Source organism: Opisthocomus hoazin, chromosome Z (genome assembly GCF_030867145.1).
Source record: "Opisthocomus hoazin isolate bOpiHoa1 chromosome Z, bOpiHoa1.hap1, whole genome shotgun sequence".
Classification (NCBI taxonomy): Eukaryota; Metazoa; Chordata; class Aves; order Opisthocomiformes; family Opisthocomidae; genus Opisthocomus; species Opisthocomus hoazin.
The window spans coordinates 52,866,919-52,889,390 of NC_134454.1; the positions used below are offsets into that span (position 1 = coordinate 52,866,919).

The window sequence follows — 22,472 nt, forward strand, 5'->3', positions numbered from 1 at the left end:
TACTCTAATCTGAGGCAACCTTGCATGAACTAAATAGCTGTAGAATTACAGCTACTGTTTAATCTGTTAATTTTTTCTGCACGTTCCAGCCTTACGTGTTGGTGAAATTTACCATTCTTTTCAGATATTCAAACACACAAATGGCTGAAGGTACAGAATGAGACATCAAGCATGAAAACAACTTGTGTATTTTTGTGAAAATGTGTAATGTCTGGTTTTTCCCTGTCCTCCTTTGTATTTGCCTTTTTCCACATGTCAAATCTTGTAAGTAATCACTTCTAATTCTGTCTTTTAAAGTTACCTGGACACAAATTTTATCTCAAGAATCTCAATATCTTTTATGTTCCACACGTTTTCCTAATTTTCCTGCATCCTAAACACCTGCTTCTAGGCCATGTGAGGAGATGCATTGGTGGTGTCAAAAAACCCCTGAGTCAACATGGAGGTTTCCCAATGGGTTAAACACACTGCTTGAGGAACAGCAGCACCAGTGAAATTTTGTCAGAGATAAAAAGAGCCAGCTGAACAAAAGAGAAAACCACCACTTCCTTAGTAATCAGCCTAAAAAGAAGACCAGTAGGTGAATTGGGATGGTGGACAAGTCAAATGGACTTGGTAGCAGTCGAACAAATTTAACACTTCCTTCACAGGCATGCTTTGTGACGCAAAGCATTGACAACTGCCAACGAATAAACTCACCACAATAATTCCAGCTCCGAGAAGTGTTATTTCTATCACAATGCAACTCTTTCTGTGTATGTAAATTAGTAAGGAATAGCAAGTGCAAAAAGTACCCAGGGTGTTATCCTGATCCTGATTGTGGGATTGAGTGCACCCTCAGCAAGCCTGGCACCAAGCTGTGTGGTGCGGTCGACTTGCTGGAGGGAAGAGATGCCATCCAGAGTGACCCTGACAGGCTGGAGAGGTGGGCCTGTGCGACTCTCATGAAGTTCAACAAGCCCAAGTGCAAGGTCCTGCACCTGGGTCAGGGCAATCCCAAGCACAAATAAAGGCTGGGCGGACAACGGATTGAGAGCAGCCCTGAGGAGAAGGGCTTGTGGTGTTGGTTGATGAGAAGCTCAACATGACCCAGCAATGCACGCTCACAGCCCAGAAGGCCAGTCATATCCTGGGCTGCATCAAAAGCAACGTGGCCAGCAGGTCGAGGGAGAGGATTCTGCCCCTCTGCTCTGGTGAGAGTCCACCTGGAGTCCTATGTCCAGCTCTGGGGCCCTCAGCACAGAAAAGACGTGGAGCTATTGGAGCAGGTCCAGAGGAGGCCACAAAAATGATCAGAGGGATGGAGCACATCTCCTGTAAGGACAAGCTGAGAGGGTTGGGGCTGTTCAGCCTGGAGAAGAGAAGGCTCCGGCGTGACCCTATTGCAGGCTTCCAGTACCTGAAGGGGCCTACAAGAAAGCTGGAGAGGGACTTTTTACAAGGGCATGGAGTGACAGGACAAGGGGTAACGGCTTCAAACTGGAACAGGGTAGATTTAGACAATATAAGGAAGAAATTCTTTACTTTTAGGGTGGTGAGACACTGGCACAGGTTGCCCAGAGAAGTTGTGGCTGCTCCTCCCTGGCAGTGTTCAAGGCCAGGTTGGATGTGGCTTTGAGCAACCTGGTCTAGTGGAAGGTGTCCCTGCCCAAGGTCCCCTCCAACCCATACCACTCTATAATTTTCTGCTCTTCAAACTAGTGTTAACTAAAGCATAAAATAACTTGTTTTAATTAACCGTGCTAATTTTTTTTACCCTCTTTAATAAAGCTGCTGAAGACTTATGTGAAAGTCCCTGTTTCCTACTAAAACTGACTTCTAATCCTAGCTTCTAACCTCCAATCTATCCCAATCCTGTAATCCTTCTGAGTTTTCCATAACTGCTTTTTCACACAAACTTGCTAGGCAGATGAGTCCAAATTCTGGGCTGCCTGCCTCATGGAGTCTGGAACACACTTGCTATTTACTACCAATCCAGTACAGCTATTTTTAAAGTTTCTCAGGTGACAATCCACAGAAAGCATCAGTGAAAAACATCTATTGCTACCAGTAGCTGGCCCATAAGACATAAAAATAATGGCTATACCGGCTCAACAACCTCCACTAAATTCCTCCCTCAACTCTCCTATGTCTTTACAGGACAGCAAAATGCAGTGGCTGCTGTTAAAAGTCTGAGTGACATGTGAATATTAGGCTGATACAGCGAAAAGAAATTCACCTAACAGGTTAGAAACCACAGTATTACAAAATTGCCTACATAATTTTAGACCATGTCACATCAACTAATTCAATTTGCAGCAGGTCTTGATATTTTAGATACTACCATGTGACCTGAAATGTTCGCCACTGCTTAAGATGTGTCTGCTGCACCTGAAATAGCTTGATCAGCTGTCAGTTTAAATGCTGTCAAAAGGTGCTTTTGGAGCTGAGGAAACTAGTTACAAGCACTACTATGCTTTCTCTGAAACTCCCGCTTAATTCTTCAATATTCTGAAACCACAGATAAGCTGAGTGATGACATTACATTATCAAAATCATACCTGTCCTGTATTATCTTTTTCTCTATTAGAAATTTCACCATTAATGCTACCAGAATTATTTTCAGTTGTCCCTTCTATCCTCCTGCCACAAGTTTGTTAACAGTAAGTCCCAATAGACAAACAGAACTTTGTATATGGGCAAGAAAAATCTGTTCTTTCTGCAGAGCAGAACCTGCCTACACAGGCAAGAAAAATGCAAACACTTATTGCAGTATTTTGCCTGTTGTTTTAGAACATTTTTAGCTACCTGTGCTTACTTAACATGACACTCTCCACCCATGTCACAGGATCCGCTTGGCAAACCAGTATTTTTTTTTTTTGGACACGGAAATTTAAGACTTTATTCACTACTGTATTATACCTTGACAGCCAGCTTTCCCAAATGCTGTAAAACCCAGATGCGATGGGACCAGGCATTGTAGTTGCTTGGATATCTCCCAGCAGCTTCAGAGCAGACATTCATTTCCTCCTGCACTAGTTGGTGAATTCTCTCCACAGGTGCTGCTCCCAAGTTTCCTTTAGTCACAAGACCGGGCAAGGAGTTTTCCTGAATTAGTTGTTGCAGCACCCATCGTCTGGTTAAACGATGTACAGTGTTAATGGTGAGAGAGCAATTTTAAGAGAAAAAAAGGTTTTTAATTATATAAATCAATCAAGCCTTTCTGATATTTCAGTTATGTGAACTACACTAACTAGATGATAACTAAGAAAAAGTAGTAAACATAGCCATCTGAACTCTTCCTGTACTGAAAGCTATGACGTTATGATCACACTCAAAATAATTTAACTCTAGCTGTATTTGTTTGTTTGCTAACTGTAAGTTGTCATGGCTACTTACAGCATACTAAAAGAAAATGGAAGGGAACAGCAAACTTAAGAAGAAAACTCAAGCATTGTTTGCATAAGATTTCTAATGAATTCCTTTTATTGCGACTCGTATAGCACTAAAGTATCCAAAATGAAACAGAAAAAAGGTGACAGTTAAAAAAATTCACTGTACTTTGTATTTTTTACATTTGTCAGTACTGCGCACAGCAAGCCAAATTAGTTTCGGTACATCACCATCAGAAAGAAACTGCAAAAGACTTACAGTTTCAAGGGCTACAGGTGCAACCAAAACAAATGGTTTTACCGCCAAGTTATACATATTTCACTTGAAGTGACTGATATAAGCACAGATTCCTACATGGATTTTTAATTTTACTTTGGACTGACTTTTAGTAGTATTTCACTTAAACATTTTGAGAGGTGTCCTCAATACTACAGAAAAGGTGCATCTGCAGACCCTACACAAAGGGGTCCTACAACAAAGGACCACAGATCTGTGGACTTCCATGCAGCAGCGTGAATGGCAATAGGCCCACATGGAATTCTCTGGAAAGCTGGACATCCTCTGATCTGTGACACAAAGGTCTTTCTGTTTTGTACTGGCTTACATTGGCTCCAAAACCACTTAACTGCTACTTTCAGAAAGGTGTCATGCATGGTTAAAAGAAATCAATAAATAAAAAATAATAAATTTTGTTTAAAAAAGAGAATTTTGCAATTCAGATATATAATTGCATATATATATATATAAAAAATCGATAAGCCAACCAATGTCAAAGAAAAAATAGGTAATCCATCTGCTTTTTGTCTCATTTGAAAACATTTATAATATTCCTGTTCATTGGCGTTTGTTTACACTCTGTCTTTTTCTCTTGGTGAATTTTAAAAAGATTTAAACTACTGGAAGACAATAGTAAAGATAAGAATGCAATTTTCAAATTGACTGCACTTGTCAGCAGAAATCACAAGCAGTGGATTGAAGGCAGTGTTCATACATTAGCTTCCTATGTAACATTTGTTTTAACTAAAGATGTACAGCCAAACAAACCATGCTCACTGACTGTTGTGCAACTTCATTTTATGAAATGTAGTAATTTTGAAGACTTAATTTTTGCTTTTTAAAAATGTCTTTGATCAAAATACCACCATCTAGTACTTCTTCACTTCAATCAGCAGATTTGCAATAAATGAGACATTCTAAAAACATTTAGGCACAAAAGCTAAATAAGTAGGGAGTCATGCTTTTAACAAAAGATAAATACTATTTCATTAATATCGATTTCTAAGTAAAACCGTAAAAAGACAAATTATTTTGTTCTTAAAAATTATTTCAGTTTCTTAAAATGAGGATTTTTCATAAAATAAGGAATTCAGATAAATTATATATACAGGATCACGCGAAAAAATACAGACTTTATAGTCTCTGTGGCTGCAACAAAAGAAAAAGTTAAAAGATTAAATCTGAGGTACTTTGTAGACTTTTTGCATGGGAGTAAAGACAGACAAGCACAAACTCTGAAGATTTAAAATGTATTTTTCGTACCTGTTGAATATCATGGTATTATTTTGGAGGTTTTTGAGAGAACCTTTTTCTCCAATAGATCTGGAGAAAAGAAATTTGACTTCTTCTGTCACTGTATGCACGTTCCTATTACTACTACTATTTCAGTTCCTGGAATTACTGCAAACGAATGCATGATTATTCAGTGACAATTGTGCAATCAATAGAGATGCTGACTGTATATGCACAAGATCTATCCTAAACCCTCCAAAACATAGAAAAAGGTCATACGGCAAAATGTGACAGGTATTCTGGCATCTTCAGTGAGTGTATCTGACATGCACAAGGAAGAAAAAAAAGAAGTCAGGTATGTTTTGCTGAATTTCATAACTGTCCCATTCTATTTTTTTGCACTTCTGTCTAAAATTTGGTATCATGTGGGAACAGATAAGACAAGAGAAATCACTGTGCTGACGCAGAAAGAAAATGTTTTACACATCTTGTTTTCTAACACATATCAAGCACCGTCAGCATAGCCAAATCCAAGCCAAACATTTGTACAATCATCCTCAAAAACTTTCCTGTTTTAGGAAAATAAGAGAAAGAACAACAAATTAAAACATTAAAATACTCCTAATTTAAGAGTGCACAGAAATTGTAGACAGAATTTTTTGTTATTTCTAAGTTGTAAAAAAATATTAAGAACCTACCATTCTGACTAACTTCGTAAAAATGTATTCATCATCACAATGACGTGAATGGCACCAGGTTCAGCACTAGTTACACATAAAAATATTACAGTTCTCTAGTGTTAGCTACCATGTAGGAAAGGTTAAACCATGACAAACTGCAACATTTTTTCCCATTATTTCTACACTCTTTTTGCTTCAAACAAAGCAATCAAGCAGCATGAGTCAGTAGCACGGATATGATGAGAAGCAGTTGGAAAAAAAAAAAAAATCAAAAACCATCATTGCAGAAATTCATCAATGTTGTTGCTATATCAGTGCTACTAAGGAAGAAAGTAACAGAAATAAAACAGATGCTTGTAAGTTAAGAAACATCTAAGAATATTCCATGTATTACATTCTAGGTTAACTTTGAGAATTTTAAGCTCATGCACTCACAAAGAAGAGTTTACCAACAACTCCTCCTTCCAAAAATTCATTTGCTATTACTACAATTGAAGCTGTATTTATGTTTTTGAAAAGAGTACGAATCCCCTAATGGGGTATCAACTTTGCAGTTGTCCTAACGCGGGACATGCGAAATCCAAAAATTGTGAACTGCTTTCTAATGCATCACATTCAAGTCTCTTCAAGGCTGTCTACAAAAGGATCAGTTATGCTGTGAAAATGTGTCCTTGGGGGGGCGGGGGGGGGAGGCGGGGAAATCACACACATACAAAGTTTGTTGTTTTTTTTTTTTAACAAAGTTGAGCAATGGATCTATACTTCACTCAGCTGTGCTACAGGCATTTTAAGTACACTCAGTCATTACTGAGATGGTTAGCTTTGTGTGTTTAATTCTGGACTTATCTTTTCCAAAAATGTGCTCTGTTTTTTAATATTTATCAGTGGTAACTTGATGACATTGCTTAAGTTAGAAACAATAAATTCACCAAACTAAAAAGACCAGTATTGGAAGGGAGAAGAATCCAATTTTGGTTATAAAGATTAGCTTTTACAGATTCTTGTCTTTCTGAAATGCCTGTAGACAAGCAATATAGTAGTAAGTTGGAGGAGGGAACGGGGGAGAAACCCACAATGGTTAAATACTTACTATTGATGGAATCAGAATTCTCAGGCTGAGAATTTTAGGTGCTGCAAGATATGATAAACCTTTAGGAAAATTTATCCCACCTCCAAAGTTTATTTAAAAAATATGCAGCAAAAAAGGTGCATATGATTTGAGTTCTAAGTGTACAATACAGGCAGGTATCTTCAAAAGCCAAAGCACGGTATCTTACAATTACTCGCTCAAAGAATCTGCTATATTTCTAGATGTCCTCCTTAATTTATGGCTCTCCTTAACCCAAGCACAGGAAAAAAACCCCTAGGAAAAACGTTTAAGTTTGGGGAGGCAGCAGAAGGCAAGGGAAACAAACCTATGAATCCATGTTTCTGGACTCTTTGGAAACTTGGTTAACGCCAGTTTTCCAAGATGCAAATCTTTAAGTGGATTTAAAGTGCCAGACACTATTAATTCTTTCCTACAAAAGATAAAATAAATTTGTATGAATAAAAGATGTAACCCAAAACCAGAACATAAATCCCCACAGCAAATAGCACGGCATTTCCTTTATATCATAACAGAACTTCACTGTCAAACTACAAGAGCTTCAAAAGCCTTTGGTGGATTAACCCATTCCACTTTGATACATATATGTATGTACATCCTATTCAACCAGGCACATCAAAATAAACCCAGACCAAAGAACTTTATCATTCTGAACACATACAACCCATCGGTCCCCACATCTACCCAGAAATCAGAGTCAACTGTATTTGAGTATGGCTCTCCATCACATTTTCGGTTACTAATCAGAAAGCCAAGGAGTTTGGGCTATATGTAATACTTGTTGAGAATAGTGTGGCTTTTACCTGCACGGTCTAAAAGAATCTTAATAAAAAAATCAGCTTCTTCTTGTTGTTATTTTCTTTGACAGAATAGCTGCCAATAGGGTTACATATATGACTACACATTTCGTCTTGAAATTAAGCCCTTATATCTTTCTGTACATCTGAAAATACAATTACTCCTCCATACAGCCTTCCTCCCTGCCCCCATTTACTTTTAGTTTCTAAATATGGCTCAAGATACAGTTATCAAGGAATCCTAAATTTTGAATTAAGTGGGAAATACTCCTTGTGTGTAGAACATTTTTCAAACTTAACAGAAAGGCCAAAATGTGAAAAACAACTTCTGGTTTAAAAAAACAAAATAATTTGCCCTAACAAAACTTAATGTTCATCCAACGTAACCCTTCCCAGAGTGCCTCCGACACAGACATAGCAAAGTATGAAAGTCTGTATTTATCTGTCTCACCTTCTCTGCATAGAATTCCCTGCCCCACACCTTATTCTTTTTCTAGCTTTGTAACTCTTGCTGCATGTCCCAAGTGTGTTTGTAGAGATCATCCCACCACCAGTTACTCCCAGGACACTAGTCTCCATACCCTGTTCTCCAATCTAGCAGATAGCAGCTTTGAAGTAAAGATACAGTAAGTTCCAAAGTCACCATTTGCAGACAGGAAACATGCATTTCCTAGAACCTCTAGAAGTCACAATTAAAAACTGAGAGTGCAAGAAGCAGAAGCAGTTTTGGCATTGGTTTGATCTGGGAGTTTTTTATTGATTTGGGTTGTGGGTTTTTTTGCTTGTTTTATGATTTATGATTCATCATAATGATATGCATGGCACCAGGTTCAGCAAAAGGAGCACTAGTAGGTAAGAGCAGACGATCAATTTTCTGACCAAAATAAAAGCGGAGGGGACAGGGAAAAAATACACTCTGAAAAAAGCTGCTACCTGGTAAGAATGTAAAACTTCTCTGCAGTCGGACACAGAACACATATTGTGATTTTAAAGTTATGGCCCAAGTCTCATAAATTGACATATTCCTTCAGTGTGAGCACTTATGGTCATTTTCCATCTGCTTTGAAAGTTTTCAGTAGGAAACTGACTCCACATGGTATGCTGGCTTTGCATTGCTTTAATTGAACTGTATACCCACAGTCAGAAGCTAATAGTGGCAACACTAGCAGCAAGCAACCTGTTCTTTCAAATTCCCGAAAAACGGTGATATGTGTACACCTAGGCACTAGCCTACACCTTTCTTTTGCTACTGAACCAACAGCTGAATAAGTCCTTTAAGAAGTTTTGCTACTGTTACCTAGTGAAGTCAGTAGAGAACTGTCTGCAGAGATCAAAAACATAGCTACTGGGACATCTGGTTTTATCTGAACCAAGTTCCAGCACACTTTAGATTGGATGCTCTCAGCAGGTGCTCAACATGAAATCCAGGCATAACAGCCAGAAGCAGCAGGCTGACCAGACTGTTCAGTGCCAGTGTGTTGACTTTTGCAAAGCAAGACATGAAAGATTCAGGGAATGTCAACATTGGAGCTGGTAGAATAACTGTCCCATTGCTACAGTGCAAAAGGTGACATTTTGGTAAAAATCACTTGCCACATGGAGAATGAAAAAGCAGCCTAGGTCAGTCTAACACTCAAAACAAATGCACGTACATATTTTACAAAGATCTAAATTACCAGGCCACCCACCCCCCAAAACCTAAACTCTTGGTGAAGAAACGAGCCTTCCTATATTAAAGCATTAACTGTAAATAAGTAGGCTCACATATGTTTATTCTTAAAGTAAATTTCCTCTTTTGTAAAGTTGAGGAACATTACAGACAGGATTCACTTTCACTGCTGTGGTAGAAAAGCAACGTTTAGCTTCACAGATTTTCAGATGACATCCTCACATTCACAAGTAAGGGACTTCAATCACAGGTATGACTAAAGTATCATATACACCCAAATAAACCCTTTTCAAGCTCTTTAAGCAAACATCCAACTTGGGATATATAATTTCTAGCTCACTTTTTTGCCATGTGAACCTCAGATAATTTTTCAGCCTTCAGAATTCTAGCTCACATAAGAGATAATCTGTAATGATTTTTGACTTTTCTTATGATTTTGCTGACATCTTTGAAGTCATTGATATCTGACAGCAGAAAGTTTGACTTTTCAGAGCATATTGCTACCTAATGTCTTTTGACCAATTGTACATGCCAGCAAGTGTATCGGCAAGAACAAAAACACCTATGACAATTCCTTCACAATCATTTACATAAAGATTTTGTAACTACTAAAAACACAGCATAACTGAAATTACAATTAACAACTGCAGATGTGTTGTTGCCCCTGCAGTATAACAGGGATTCCCCTCTGAGTTCTAAGCAGCAACACGTCTCCTAGTCTTTAGCACGTCTTCCTACACCATACAATCAGCTCTTGCTCATTTCTCATGGTTGAGGTTATAGTCCCTGCCATTCTGTAGCTTCCCAGTCACTTCTAATTAAGATAAATAAATAGAAGACAAACCTGTGCAGGCATATTACAATTGTTTAGAATAGCTCCAAAATCAGATGCCTTATCTATCTCTTCCTAGCAGGTTACACATTTGAAGTTTTATGTTCTCCTGTGCTTCGTTAACCAGCTACGACCTTCTATGACTGTCAGCTGAGCTCAAATGTTCATTAGCCTTACACACTGCCACTCCAGTCTTCCTGCTCTGCCAGGTCCTGTCTCCTTTCCAAGGTTCCTTTTCCCACTCTCGAATAACCCTCTTCCTGTATCTTCAAATTCAGTGCTGAGTCAACCACTCTCTCCAAAGCTCTTAGCAGAGAATTCAACACAGGAAAAAGAGATTATCCCAGCCTAAAATGAAAGAGCCATTAAACTCTACAGGGAACACTCTATGTGCAGGGCTGCTATTCAGTAAACAACTTTTAGACTTTTTCTTTTTTAGGCTACTTAGAGTCTATTATGCTTTTTCCCCTCAAAATAAAGCAATGAATTTGTGTGTGGGGAACATAAGATGAATCTGGTGCAACAAACATCCTCGGAGCAAAGATGAAAACAATCATCCCACGGCAGATCCATTATGTTCTGCAAGCAGAGTGTAAGTCCCACACAACTAGTTCCACAGCTTATACTAGCCCAGAATAAGGATTTACCTCCAGCATTCGTGCAGAAGACAGTTCGTCCTCCACTCTGCGACTGTATATGCCACATGCCTGGCTAGCTTGACCTGTAATCTACTGAAGTAGGAACTTCACAGAACAGAAGCTGAAATGTTGTGCCAGTTAAGTGCCCAGCCTTCAAAAGAGCAAATTCCCAGCAGCAGCCTAAAACAACGTGGTCAGATTCAGCACAGAATTCCCTCGGCCAGACCACGCTTGGTGGTAAACCCCACGGGTACTGACTGGCAGGTATAACAACTGCTTCTCCCTGAACACTAAACAGAGCTTCAAAGACAGATTGCCAATCAGGCCACTGGCCAAGAACCTGGGGAGCAAGGCCACCTCCTGTAGTAATTTGTATACTTCGGTAAAACACAAACATCATAAAAGAGATTGATCCATCCTCATTAACATTTTTAATTCCACTTACAACTTTGAACTATTCCTCTCATACTTAAGAGCGAACTCTTGCAGATGTCAGGCAGAAAAAAAGCCAGACTGATAAGGATGGATGCATTTGCATTAAAACAAACAATTCCACAAATCCTAAAACAAAAACCTGAATTCAGTGTGTACTACCAGATTATGTTACTGCAGTAGCTCTAGTACTTATACATGCTCCTAATCCCATTTTATCACTTGAAAGCTACTCCAGCTATACATTTTCATGACAGTGAAAATAAATGACAATAAACATTGTTATCATTTTCATGCCTCTTTCTTAGACTCGAAATGCTAGAAAGATACAGATCACAGTAGAATCCTTCAAAATGACACTAGCAGTGAAAGAAAAGAAAGAAAAAGCAAAAAAAGCTGAATTTGCAATATCTAGGGCTGACAGCTAACTGCAGACATCATCTTTCTAGGTCATCCTAACTTTTCCTACTGCAATAATACATTTTATCTACAAAAGGCCTATTTTTAATGAGAGCCCTCATAGACACTAACATTTAATTTTCTGTCAGTCCTCCAGCCCTTCTAAAACTATTCTTTTACGATTGTCTCCACTCTTACCTAGGCATCACAAAGAGAGTATTTCCCCACCTCTGAGATTTACACAAAAATTATCAGACTAAAGTGTTGTGAAGAACTGTTGCTTCTAGGGTCCATTAGGACCAAGGAGGCAAATTCCCGCTCCTCCTCCATAATGGCTCCTGGACAGGTGATGCAGTGTGACCAATGGTGAAGCCAGGCTAATCCCAGCAGGTACAAGGGTGGAGCAGGGTGGGGGAGAATGTATGTGGAATAAAGGACAGCTGCCTCCCTCCTCTTCTCTTGCAGTGTATCTGTCGAGGGCTATTCAGCTTTGATGAGCTGCACTGGTAATGGCAGTAAATCGAATTGTTATCTCAAAAGGACTCAGGGACAATATTCAAAGAGGGGTAAAATGAAAACCATGAAGACAGACAGCAGACATCAGGTGGGCACTACGTGATTCAGCAAAAAGAATATGTCCATTTAATGTTACAAATGGCCTTCATTAACAGACAGAAGGAAAGAGCAGTGGCATTTCAATGGTACTTATATCCCCCAAAAATGTGGGCCAAATCCACATCTTCACATACAGTGGTATAATCTTTAGTCTGCATGACAAAACAAAAAAATCAGAAATCCAAAAAACCAAACCAAACCAAAAAAACAGCAGTCTGAAACTATCTGTAAGGCGTACAGGATAGCAGAGATTTTTAACATTCCTCCAGCACTCCTCAGCTGAAAAGCTCTTGCTGTGTCACTAATTACCACTTAATCGCACACAAGCCCCAGGTCTTTCCGATGTCAGTCATTTGCGGAGCGCAACATACCTCATGTTCCAAGCAGTGGTGAAGTCAGGGTTCAGCAGCAGCAGGGTACACGTGATATCTATCAGCTCTAAAACGATTGAAAAAGAGATGCAAATATTAGTAATGATTCACATACAGCAGAATTCTCTCTGCACTCCCTTACTCCCCATCATTCCTCAAACGCTCTCCATCCCGGGCTGTTGTACCTATGGACACCCACCTTTGCAAAACACTGCTCTGTCTCATTTCAGAAGAAATGCTAGCTTAATTTAAGGGGGAGCAAAATCTGCCATGTCCTCCTTTTTTCATTCTTTAAAATAATGGACTTCTGTCTTGCTAACAACTGACATCTTCTAAGAAGTTTGCAGCTGGAAATTTCTGACCTCTACCTGTACTGCTATAATCAAACACACAGTATGTCTTCAGCGAGAGACAGTGATTACACAGAATTCTTCAGTATTTAGTGATTTAAATTACAGACACATTGTATATATAAAACAGAAAATTCTTCAAAGAAAATCCAACAACTCTTAAATAGGATAGTACCATGAAAAATATACCCTACTATTTCAGTACAAGTCTGAGCTGCAGATGGCTGCCATATACTATACTGTTACAAAAAAATACACATACTATAAAAAACCCTGTAGCTAGGAAGAAGAAACACCATAACCATGAATTAAGATCACAAAATAACTCCACTATCTAACTGTGCAGAAAATGCTTTAAATATGTTCAGAAGTGACAGCCTTGCTTCTGACTAAGGTTTTAAGACTAATTCAGTGAAAAAAGAACAAACAGACCATTTGTTGGCATCCCTGCATTTAAGCACTGCACTGACTGCACATTATGTATTACACTTACTTTGAACAATGCCGTAAAAACAAGACTGAGGTACACAGCTGCGAGAACACAGAAGACTAATTTCACGGTAACCCTGCCTTTCCTGTTCCCTTCACACTCCACCATTCGAGCAGTCTGAGTCCTACCAGCGCAACAATGGGGATCGATGAGGCGTCTCCACTTAAGCTTGAGATACTGAGGACTGTCACTGCATTGGCTCCCTTAACCTCTGCTCTCAGGAGACACAGCATTGGATCAGCTAATCTGTCCTGCAGTCACAATTCTGAAATTTACATGGTAATTCTGCAGTAGAGTAGGAAGAAGAAACTTGCTTCAAAATTGAACGTGACTATCCAGGCTTTTACTGCCCAGAAAGTTTGGCCGTAAAACATTCTCTCCTAATCACCCTGCATTTAACATACTACATAGATTGTACTCCAGGTCATTTCCAGCAAATACGAGGCACTTTATCACTTTTAAGTAAAGAAAATGGAAAGGAAAAAGAGAGTATCTCATGTAGCTAGATCTACACTTAGTGCAGTTAATATGACCATAAAATGAAATTTTAAAAAGTCACAGACGAAATGCAAAAATAAGAGAGCATATTAATTCAAAACACAAAGAAACATGGCTTCATATATCTTTTAACCAAGACTTTGGAAGAAGTTAATATTTAAGCGGGTTAAAAAGTGGAATACCTTTGCATACTACTGCATGATTGCTTGCTCATTTACGCTCAGCAAAGTAGTTTTGTGCTTCCCATGATGTTCCCGCTTACGAGGAACATGTTCTGCCATCATATAATGCACGGGGGAAAAAAAAAAATTATTCGGTGTACTCTATCGATTTTGCACTAAGCTGTTACGGTGGTATTCTATAAATTATCTCAAGGAACTAACTTTACTTTCTATTTTGATGGTTTTTTTCAGCTGAGATTTTTCTTCCCCTTTACGAAAGATTTCCTTTTCAACCCCTCTTTGTTGCCAGGGAATAAATATTTTTGACATGCACAAAGCTTCTTCCTAGTTTGCTGCCTAAACGCACAAAGCTTTTTCTTTTGACTTACCCAGTCCCTGAACCAGCAAAGTACTTCAACACCTATTTAACTTTAGACAGATGAATTGCCCAATTGAAATATCCAGGATTACTCACATTGTAAAATTAAACACCTACAAACCATTTTGCTGGCTACTGTTTCAAATTCACGTTCAAAAACTTCATTGGCAACATTTAACAAAATACCAGTTTTAGAAGGATAGATCTATAGTTAAAATTGTGAGTTGTCATTGTTTCATCTAGATTTTCCATTTTACCTTCTCAAAATACTAGTCTTTATTCGACATGTTTAAAATCTCTCAATTTTACATATGATGAATATACATAATTAAATACTCTGACTATTCTGTTATTATCTTGTGTCATAAACAATACACACAAATTGCCTTTCAAAATGCAATAGCTCAAGAGCTAATAATAACTCTTCCAAGATAACATACATCATCTTTACGTCACATTCACAGTACCTTCTACATGGCAACTGAGTTTCTTTAACAAAATCATGAACTACAAGCTTTGTTGCTAACACAAAGCAAGACTCAGTATCTTTATTCGATTCATTGCATTTTCACTCCATCCATCCAACTTTCTCTCGACCTGGCAATTATGTACAAAACCAACCAACCAACAACAAAAAAACCCACCCACCCTAAAAACCCCCAAACACAAATAACTTCAATACTAGCTTCTCCCCTAGACAAGAGTCACATATATTTTAAATTTGCTTGAAGTTATTTTTAATCTAGACTGCCAGGCCAATTGCTGACTTAGTATAATTTCTGAAACATTACGAAGAGTTCAGAGCACCAAACCTAGGCTGATTGACAATTCCCATGGTGAACTTTATTTTCAGCTGCTTATCACTTTGCCAAAAGGTCAGTGGGCTGCATCTAAGGGCTCCAATGCTCAACCACGGTAAGTATTGAGGCAACAGGTCTGTGCAACCAACAAGATCTGTCTGCAGGACTTCTTCATTTGTTACAGGAGGGGAAGGTGTTTGCTGTAGGAGGGAAAGGTAAATGAAACTGTGCAATGCAGGGTAAGAAGAAAAGTAGAGACGCGGCAAAATGCAGCAATAAAGAACAGTATTAGAGGCAGTTCTGAATTAAGTCATAAAAACCTCTGATCTTTTGAGTGTTGGATTTTGTAAACACTATAATGGTTTTATTTATTATTAGGTACACCACTGTGTATGCTATGGTTGACAAGACACACTAACCAAAAGCTTATGACAGCCTAGCTCAGTCTTTTGAATACTATTTAGAAACAGTTTTCATAGTCTACCTGACTCCTTTTAGAAGGATATAGTTTTTCTTTATCCTACTACATCATGACTTGCAGTTAACCTGACTATTCTGGTAATGTCAAAGCTCTGGAACAGCAGCAAACTGAGCCCAAGTTAAATAGAAGCTTGTCAACCATTTTGTCCATTTTCTCGTTACAGAGATTCACTGTATCCTGAACAATACCAAAGGAAATAAGCAGGCAAAAGGAAAATCACAAAGCAGTACCCAATTCTTTCATGTTGATGTTCTTTGATGTTTTGTCGACAAGTAATAGATGAAGATTTCATGAAGTGTGGATTCTGAGCCAAATGACAAATCTGGCACTCAATGGTAGTAGCTGCCAGCTAGTCCCCGCTGTGTCAGTAACAAAAAACATCTCTTCTTTAGAATTCAAAGGTACTGGCTGCTAGATACATTTTAAGCAAACGACAGCATCATAGGTGCTCACAACACAGTTGGGCTCCATGATTTTAAAGGTCTTTTCCAACCTAAATGATTCTATAAACATACATGTCCTTTTGTACATGAAAGTCTCCCCAGCTGCAAAAGGATGACTATGACAAGAAGTTTTTAGCTAATTTTCTTTTTAAGTATAGCTGTATCCAGATTTTTATTTTTATAAGCATATCACTCTAAGATGTGCTTTTCAGAAGACTGTGGTAAAAGCGGAAACAGATTTCTGGGAAGTAAGGACATTCTGGGAGTATGCACAACAATGCACAAAAAGAGAAGTTCGTAGCAATTTTAGAAAACCATCTTGTGATAATACAAGTAATATGCATGTATAAATAAAAAAAAATAGGAGACAGGATAAAAACATATTGTAAAATTGGGCTGTCTAAACTGGAACAAAAGCAAGAAGAGAAGTAGTCATGATTCTGGATTCCAAGCCACCATCTGACTCAAGTATCCTAAAGAAACTATAACTAAATTAAACCTCTGTCACAGTAAGCTATCAATGACTGACTATAAGGCACTTCCTTCTTCCAGGATCCTGCCAGAAAAGTACCAGAGACCACATATGAAAGCAGACACTTGAATAAGCACCCTGTTTTTCTTCTCCGTTCTATTTAAAATGACTCACAGCAATTTAAACAACACAAAAGAGGTAACGAGACTACATTTGCAACCACTGTTTATTACAAGCATCAGTAGAGTATACTATTGGGTTTTGCAGTGGTAACAAACAGATCTACCCCTTCACCACACTCAGACAAAAACAACTACCTTGCCAAATTCTAAGCATGCACTTTTGCTTACAAAACGGAATTTGGGTGAAAATCCTTGAGGGTATCTCAAACATACGGAAAACGTAATGTCCTTGATAGGGTATGCCTATTTACGCCACATTAGCAACAACTTTGTAAGACCACCTGGGAAAGACTTCGGCCTTCATTCCCTCCACTGCTGCAGTTCAGTTTCTGCTAAAATTTTCTATCAAATGTGAAACTCAATGGTAAAACATACTGAACTCTGTAAGATGTACCTCGCTTTACAAACAGGTTATTAACATGGTGAGTTCCTGATGATGTTTTACAGTAGTGATGTAACCAAGGGGATGAAATCTGTTAACCATAAACATAAACCATGCTGTTAGTTATGTCCCTTGTATAGCCCCTGCCCATCTGGACGTTAGGTCCAGCAACAGAGAGTTTGGTTTCCAGGTAATTATCAATATTAAACAATAACGGTAAAGGGGGATTTTTAATAGGAATAGCATTACTATGGTTGCAGGTGTGTTTGTGGTTTTTATCTATTGTTTAAATTAACTGAAACAAAAAGTCCCATGTTTCCCACCTGAAATGTTAGCGGTCACCTAGAGCCAGTCAAGGCGACCTAGCTACAGCGACATAGTTACAGCGACCTAACTACGGGACAAAAGCCAGAAGAGGACTGTGCATGTGCAGAAGCTGGGGTCAACCAGCAGACGCTGTGATGAAGAGGATGAGCCTTCATCTTGGGACCCCCGACGACCACCACTAGGAGGCACTGCGCAAGTGCAGGTGGGAGGAGTGTATGAAAATGAACTAATTTTACTATAAAAGGGATAAGTTATATAACCTAATAAATATGTATACTTTGATCTATATAAACTATACGGAAAAGGTATGGGGTATGCACATTCGGTGGAATTATCCCCCATGCATCCGGCGCCGCAATAAAGAATGCCTGCCTTTTAACACTACATTGGTGTTACAAGGTTTTATTCCCGGATTTTCGGTGACAGTGACACAAAGCCTCAATAGACACAAAAACGCTGTAGATCACCTCTTCTCAGACATTCTACAGACTTTTGTAACTGAAGAAACAAAGGAGAATGGAGATTTGTTTTCAAAAGAAGAAAACCAAACAAGTTCCAACAAACAGACAGTAATCTAAACTTCATGATACTGCGGGATTTACTGACAGAGTTCTATGACGAGCATTTTGAGAGGAAGGGTTCTGCAAGGCTTCGCCTGGGTGGTAAGCAGCAACATTCTCCAAGCAGTTGGCACGCCGCATCGTCCCTGCGGAACAGGCAGCAAAGGACCCGGACTGGTGCGAATGGAGCAGGGTGCCAGCATGGGAGCACCCAGCTGCCCTTCAACTAACAGCTAGCCCTGCTCTCCCACTTCCCAACAGAGCAGTGACACAATTCTCTGTGGTATGTATTCTGGCTTTAAACGAGTGGTCGGTGAAGTGGATAGAGAACTGGCTGAATGGCAGAACTCAGAGGGTTGTCATCAGCGGCGCTGAGTCTAGTTGGAGGCTGGTAACAAGTGGTGTCCCCCAGGGGTCAGTACTGGGCCCAGTCTTGTTTAACTTCTTCATCAACGACCTGGATGAAGAGTTAGAATGTACCCTCAGCAAGTTTGCTGATGACACCAAACTGGGAGGTGTGGTAGATACACCAGAAGGCTGTGCTGCCATTCAGCATGACCTGGATAGGCTGGAAAGCTGGGCAGAGAGGAACCTGATGAGGTTCAACAAAGGCAAATGCAGGGTCCTGCACCTGGGCAGGAACAACCTCATGCACCAGTACAGGCTTGGGGTGGACCTGCTGGAGAGCAGCTCTGCGGAGAGGGACCTGGGTGTGCCAGTGAACGACAGGTTGACCATGAGCCAGCAGTGTGCCCTGGCTGCCAAGAAAGCCAATGGAATCCTGGGGTGCATCAAGAAGAGTGTGGCCAGCAGGACGAGGGAGGTTCTACTTCCCCTCTACTCTGCAATAGTGAGGCCTCATCTGGAGTACTCTGTCCAGTTCTGGGCTCCCCAGTTCAAGAAAGATGAAGAGCTACTGGAGAGAGTCCAGCAGAGGCCTACAAGGATGATGAGGGGACTGGAACATCTCTCCTATGAGGAGAGGCTGAGGGAGCTGGGCTTGTTCAGCCTGAAGAAGAGAAGGCTGCAAGGGGACCTTATAAATGCCTACAAATATCTGAAGGGTGGGTGTCAGGAGGATGGGGCCAAGCTCTTTTCGGTGGTGCCCAGTGACAGGACAAGGGGCAATGGGCACAAACTGAGGCACAGGAAGTTCCGTCTGAACATGAGGAAGAACTTCTTCCCTCTGAGGGTGACGGAGCACTGGAACAGGCTGCCCAGGGAGGTTGTGGAGTCTCTTTCTCTGGAGATATTCAAGACCCGCCTGGACAAGGTCCTGTGCAGCCTGCTGTAGGTGACCCTGCTTTGGCAAGGGGGTTTGGACTAGATGACCCACAGAGGTCCCTTCCAACCCATACTATTCTGTGATTCTGTGAGTTATTGTCTGTGCGGTGCCTTCTAGCAGAGGACTCTTGTATAACACTTGAGACTGAAATAAAAAGTCTTCCTGCAGAAGATCCTTCACAAACTCTTACCACAGACTTGCAAAAAACACTGCAATGAGAACCATTGGTCTTGATAAGATTGCCTGTGCTAACAAGTTCAGCCTTTAAATGCTAAAATTTGATTCTGGCTGCATGTGAGAGTCAACACTATTTATATTCCTTATATTAAAGCTCTTTTTACTGAATTGTGTAATTGTCTGCATTATAAATTCTGAATTTGCAATCAGATCATAATCACTGGTTTCTATCAGAACCGAAAGCATCAGCAGCAGCTTGGTGGCAGCTATCAAAAAGATTCACGTCTTGCTAGGTCCAACCATGAACCACAGAGACCAAGCAACAAATTAAAGGTACTTATGCTAGAAACATACATCCTCTAGAAATAAAAGTCTTTTAAAGATGTCTGTAATGAGAAAGAATATTCAAGAAAATAAATGATGTGAAAATAAAAAATAAAGGGCACTGTAAAATTTACAAACACTTTTCCTAGGTAATCACATAATGACACGCCATCACCTTCTGCTGGGGGGGAGCACAAAAAAACCACATCTGTTACACAAAAATAAAATACAATCAATAGGTCAGTCACGCACAACATCACATGAAAACAATGCTTCCACTTCCTTAAGCTACTCTTTTGAAAGGAGAATTGACTCCAAAGTATCAAGCCAGTGCTTTGTCACTCCAACAGCACCCAAGGTGTACAGCCAGCACTGGGAGACTGTATGTTGTCAGTGAAGTGGTTCCTTTTTATCATCATCTGGTTTGCAAAGAGGTAAAAAGTTCTATGTATGACCTCTCCCCACCCACTAGAAGGCAAGCACATTCATGTTCGCTTTACAAACCTTCTCTGCCATTTAATGATACTCTTTTCAAAATGCTTGCGTTCTGTATCCAGGTTTGTAACAAGGAATTAAAGCCTGTTTAACAACTCTAGACCCTGCCCTCAGGCACAAAAGCAAGCAGCTTTCATTGCCTTAAGAACATTCCCTTGCCAAGCTTCACTAAAGACCTCAATCTTCCTTCTCCATATCACTCCTGAATGCAAAAGAAGCTCAAATGCACATTTATAGACTCAGTTAACACCACTGGATCATTCCTTACTCTACGCTTTACTAAGGGGAAGTGCACAGCTGGCTTCATCCACTTAAGGCGAAACAGACTACACCAATAAAAAATTAAAGAATATAAAAGCAAACAGCAGTTATATCAAGGAAAAGACATTACTAACCAGACCTCTTTTCCTGATCTACACAGAACTACTCTCAAAACCTACCTGTTCCAGATGGGACAGTATGTTAGTCATATGACGACTAGATGCTAGAATCTGCATCAGATGTCTGCTAGAATCCCACTATTTAAAACATAATTATTTAACTCACTAGTTCATTACGCAATCAGTGAGACTGTCTTTGCTATAGTTGCCATTAACACAAACCAATGGACAGTGGCTGTTAGGTATGTTCCAGGACAGGAAGATAGTCCAAGACAGTAATTTTAAAGCACAATGGACACAGCCAGTGCTTTATGGATTAGGTTAGTTTCATGCAAACAGAGAAGGAATTAAAAAAAACAAAAACAAAAAGATCATAACATGGTAAGAGCCCCAAACTGAAACCCAGGTGCATATGAGATACTGAAGATTGGGATTACATGAGTGGTCGCTGGGTGTTTGACAAAAAAAGATACCCCTCTTTCTGGAACACAAAAATGTTAAAAACACCACAGCAAGTAGAATATACTAGAAAGAAGCCTCAAAAAGAATGTGAATAAGTGCAAGAAATAAGACACCGAGATAAGCCTAGAGTCAGAACATTTTAATGCTGACTGTTATTTAGACAAGACCTGAAAAACCATGAACAAAAAAATTAATTTCTTAAACTACAGTTACTCTTTTTCATTCTTATTCTGAACAGGACACTTTGTAAGCAGTCAAATATCTCTGATGTCACACTTCTTCATAACTCTTTTAAAAAATTCAAAATAGACAACACACACTATTTTTTCATGCAAGCAAAAAACCTAAAAACCAAACAAAACCAAAAAGATGAAAAGGGAAATAAAGCTGTTAATTTATCAGGTTGTATAGACTAATGATTTCTGATACCCCTTCATCTGAAAAATACTTCACTTGTTTCTTACTGCAGATCTACACATCACCACCATTTTCCTTCTGACTCGGGAAAGCAGGACAAAATTCCTTTTGTAAAGATTAACATCGCTTCCCTAAATCACTCATGGGAATAAGCCGTCTCCCTGTAAGCCTTCCAGCTTAGGCAAGAGAGAAAGGATTTACATTTCCAACTAAGCAACCCTTCAACTTGTGTTGCCCAGACGCACAATCCAAAGTCTGCCCTCCCCCCCAAGTAACACTCAGTTCTTTCAGAACAAGTTAAAATGGATTTAAGAACCAGTGCAGTGTCAAAAAAGCTAAATGATCTGGACGAGGAGATCAAGTGCACTCTCGGTAAGTTTGCAGATGCCACCAAGTTGGGCAGGAATGTTGATCTGCTCGAGGGTAGGATGGCCCTGCAGAGGGATCTGGACAGACTGGATTGATGGGCTGAGGCCAACTGTATGAGGTTCAACAAGTCCAAGTGCCGGGTCCTACACTTGGGTCACAACAACCCCATGCAACGCTACAGGCTTAGGGAAGAGTGGCTGGAAAGCTGCCCAGCAGGAAAGGACCTGGGGGTGCTGGTTGACAGCTGGCTGAACATGAGCCAGCAGTGTGCCCAGGTGGCCAAGAAGGCCAACAGCATCCTGGCTTCTCTCAGGAACAGTGTGGCCAGCAGGAGTAGGGAGGTGATCGTGCCCTGTACTCGGCACTGGTGAGGCCACACCTCGAGTACTGTGTTCAGTTTTGGGCCCCCCACTACAAGACACTGAGTTGCTGGAGCGTCTCCAAAGAGCAACGAGGCTGGTGAGGGGTCTAGAGAACAAGTCTTACGGGGACCAACTGAAGGAACTGGGGCTGTTTAGTCTGGAGAAGAGGAGGCTGAGGGGGGACCTTATTGTTCTGTACAGCTACTTGAAAGGAAGCTGCAGCGAGGTGGGTGTTGGTCTCTTCTCCCAAGAAA

General features: G+C 39.9%; 1 protein-coding gene across 2 annotated transcripts in view; it reads right to left on the reverse strand.

Moving 5' to 3' along the window:
* Nucleotides 1-22,472, reverse strand: part of PTAR1 (protein prenyltransferase alpha subunit repeat containing 1) — a 41,897-nt gene that overhangs the window by 12,726 nt on the left and 6,699 nt on the right. For both annotated transcript variants that reach the window (XM_075410704.1, XM_075410705.1), the window contains exons 3-5: nucleotides 12,423-12,489; nucleotides 6,977-7,081; nucleotides 2,902-3,115 (exon numbers count right to left, since the gene is read on the reverse strand). In XM_075410704.1, coding sequence (XP_075266819.1) covers nucleotides 2,902-3,115; nucleotides 6,977-7,081; nucleotides 12,423-12,489 — 386 coding nt within the window. The remainder of the gene's footprint in view (nucleotides 1-2,901; nucleotides 3,116-6,976; nucleotides 7,082-12,422; nucleotides 12,490-22,472) is intronic.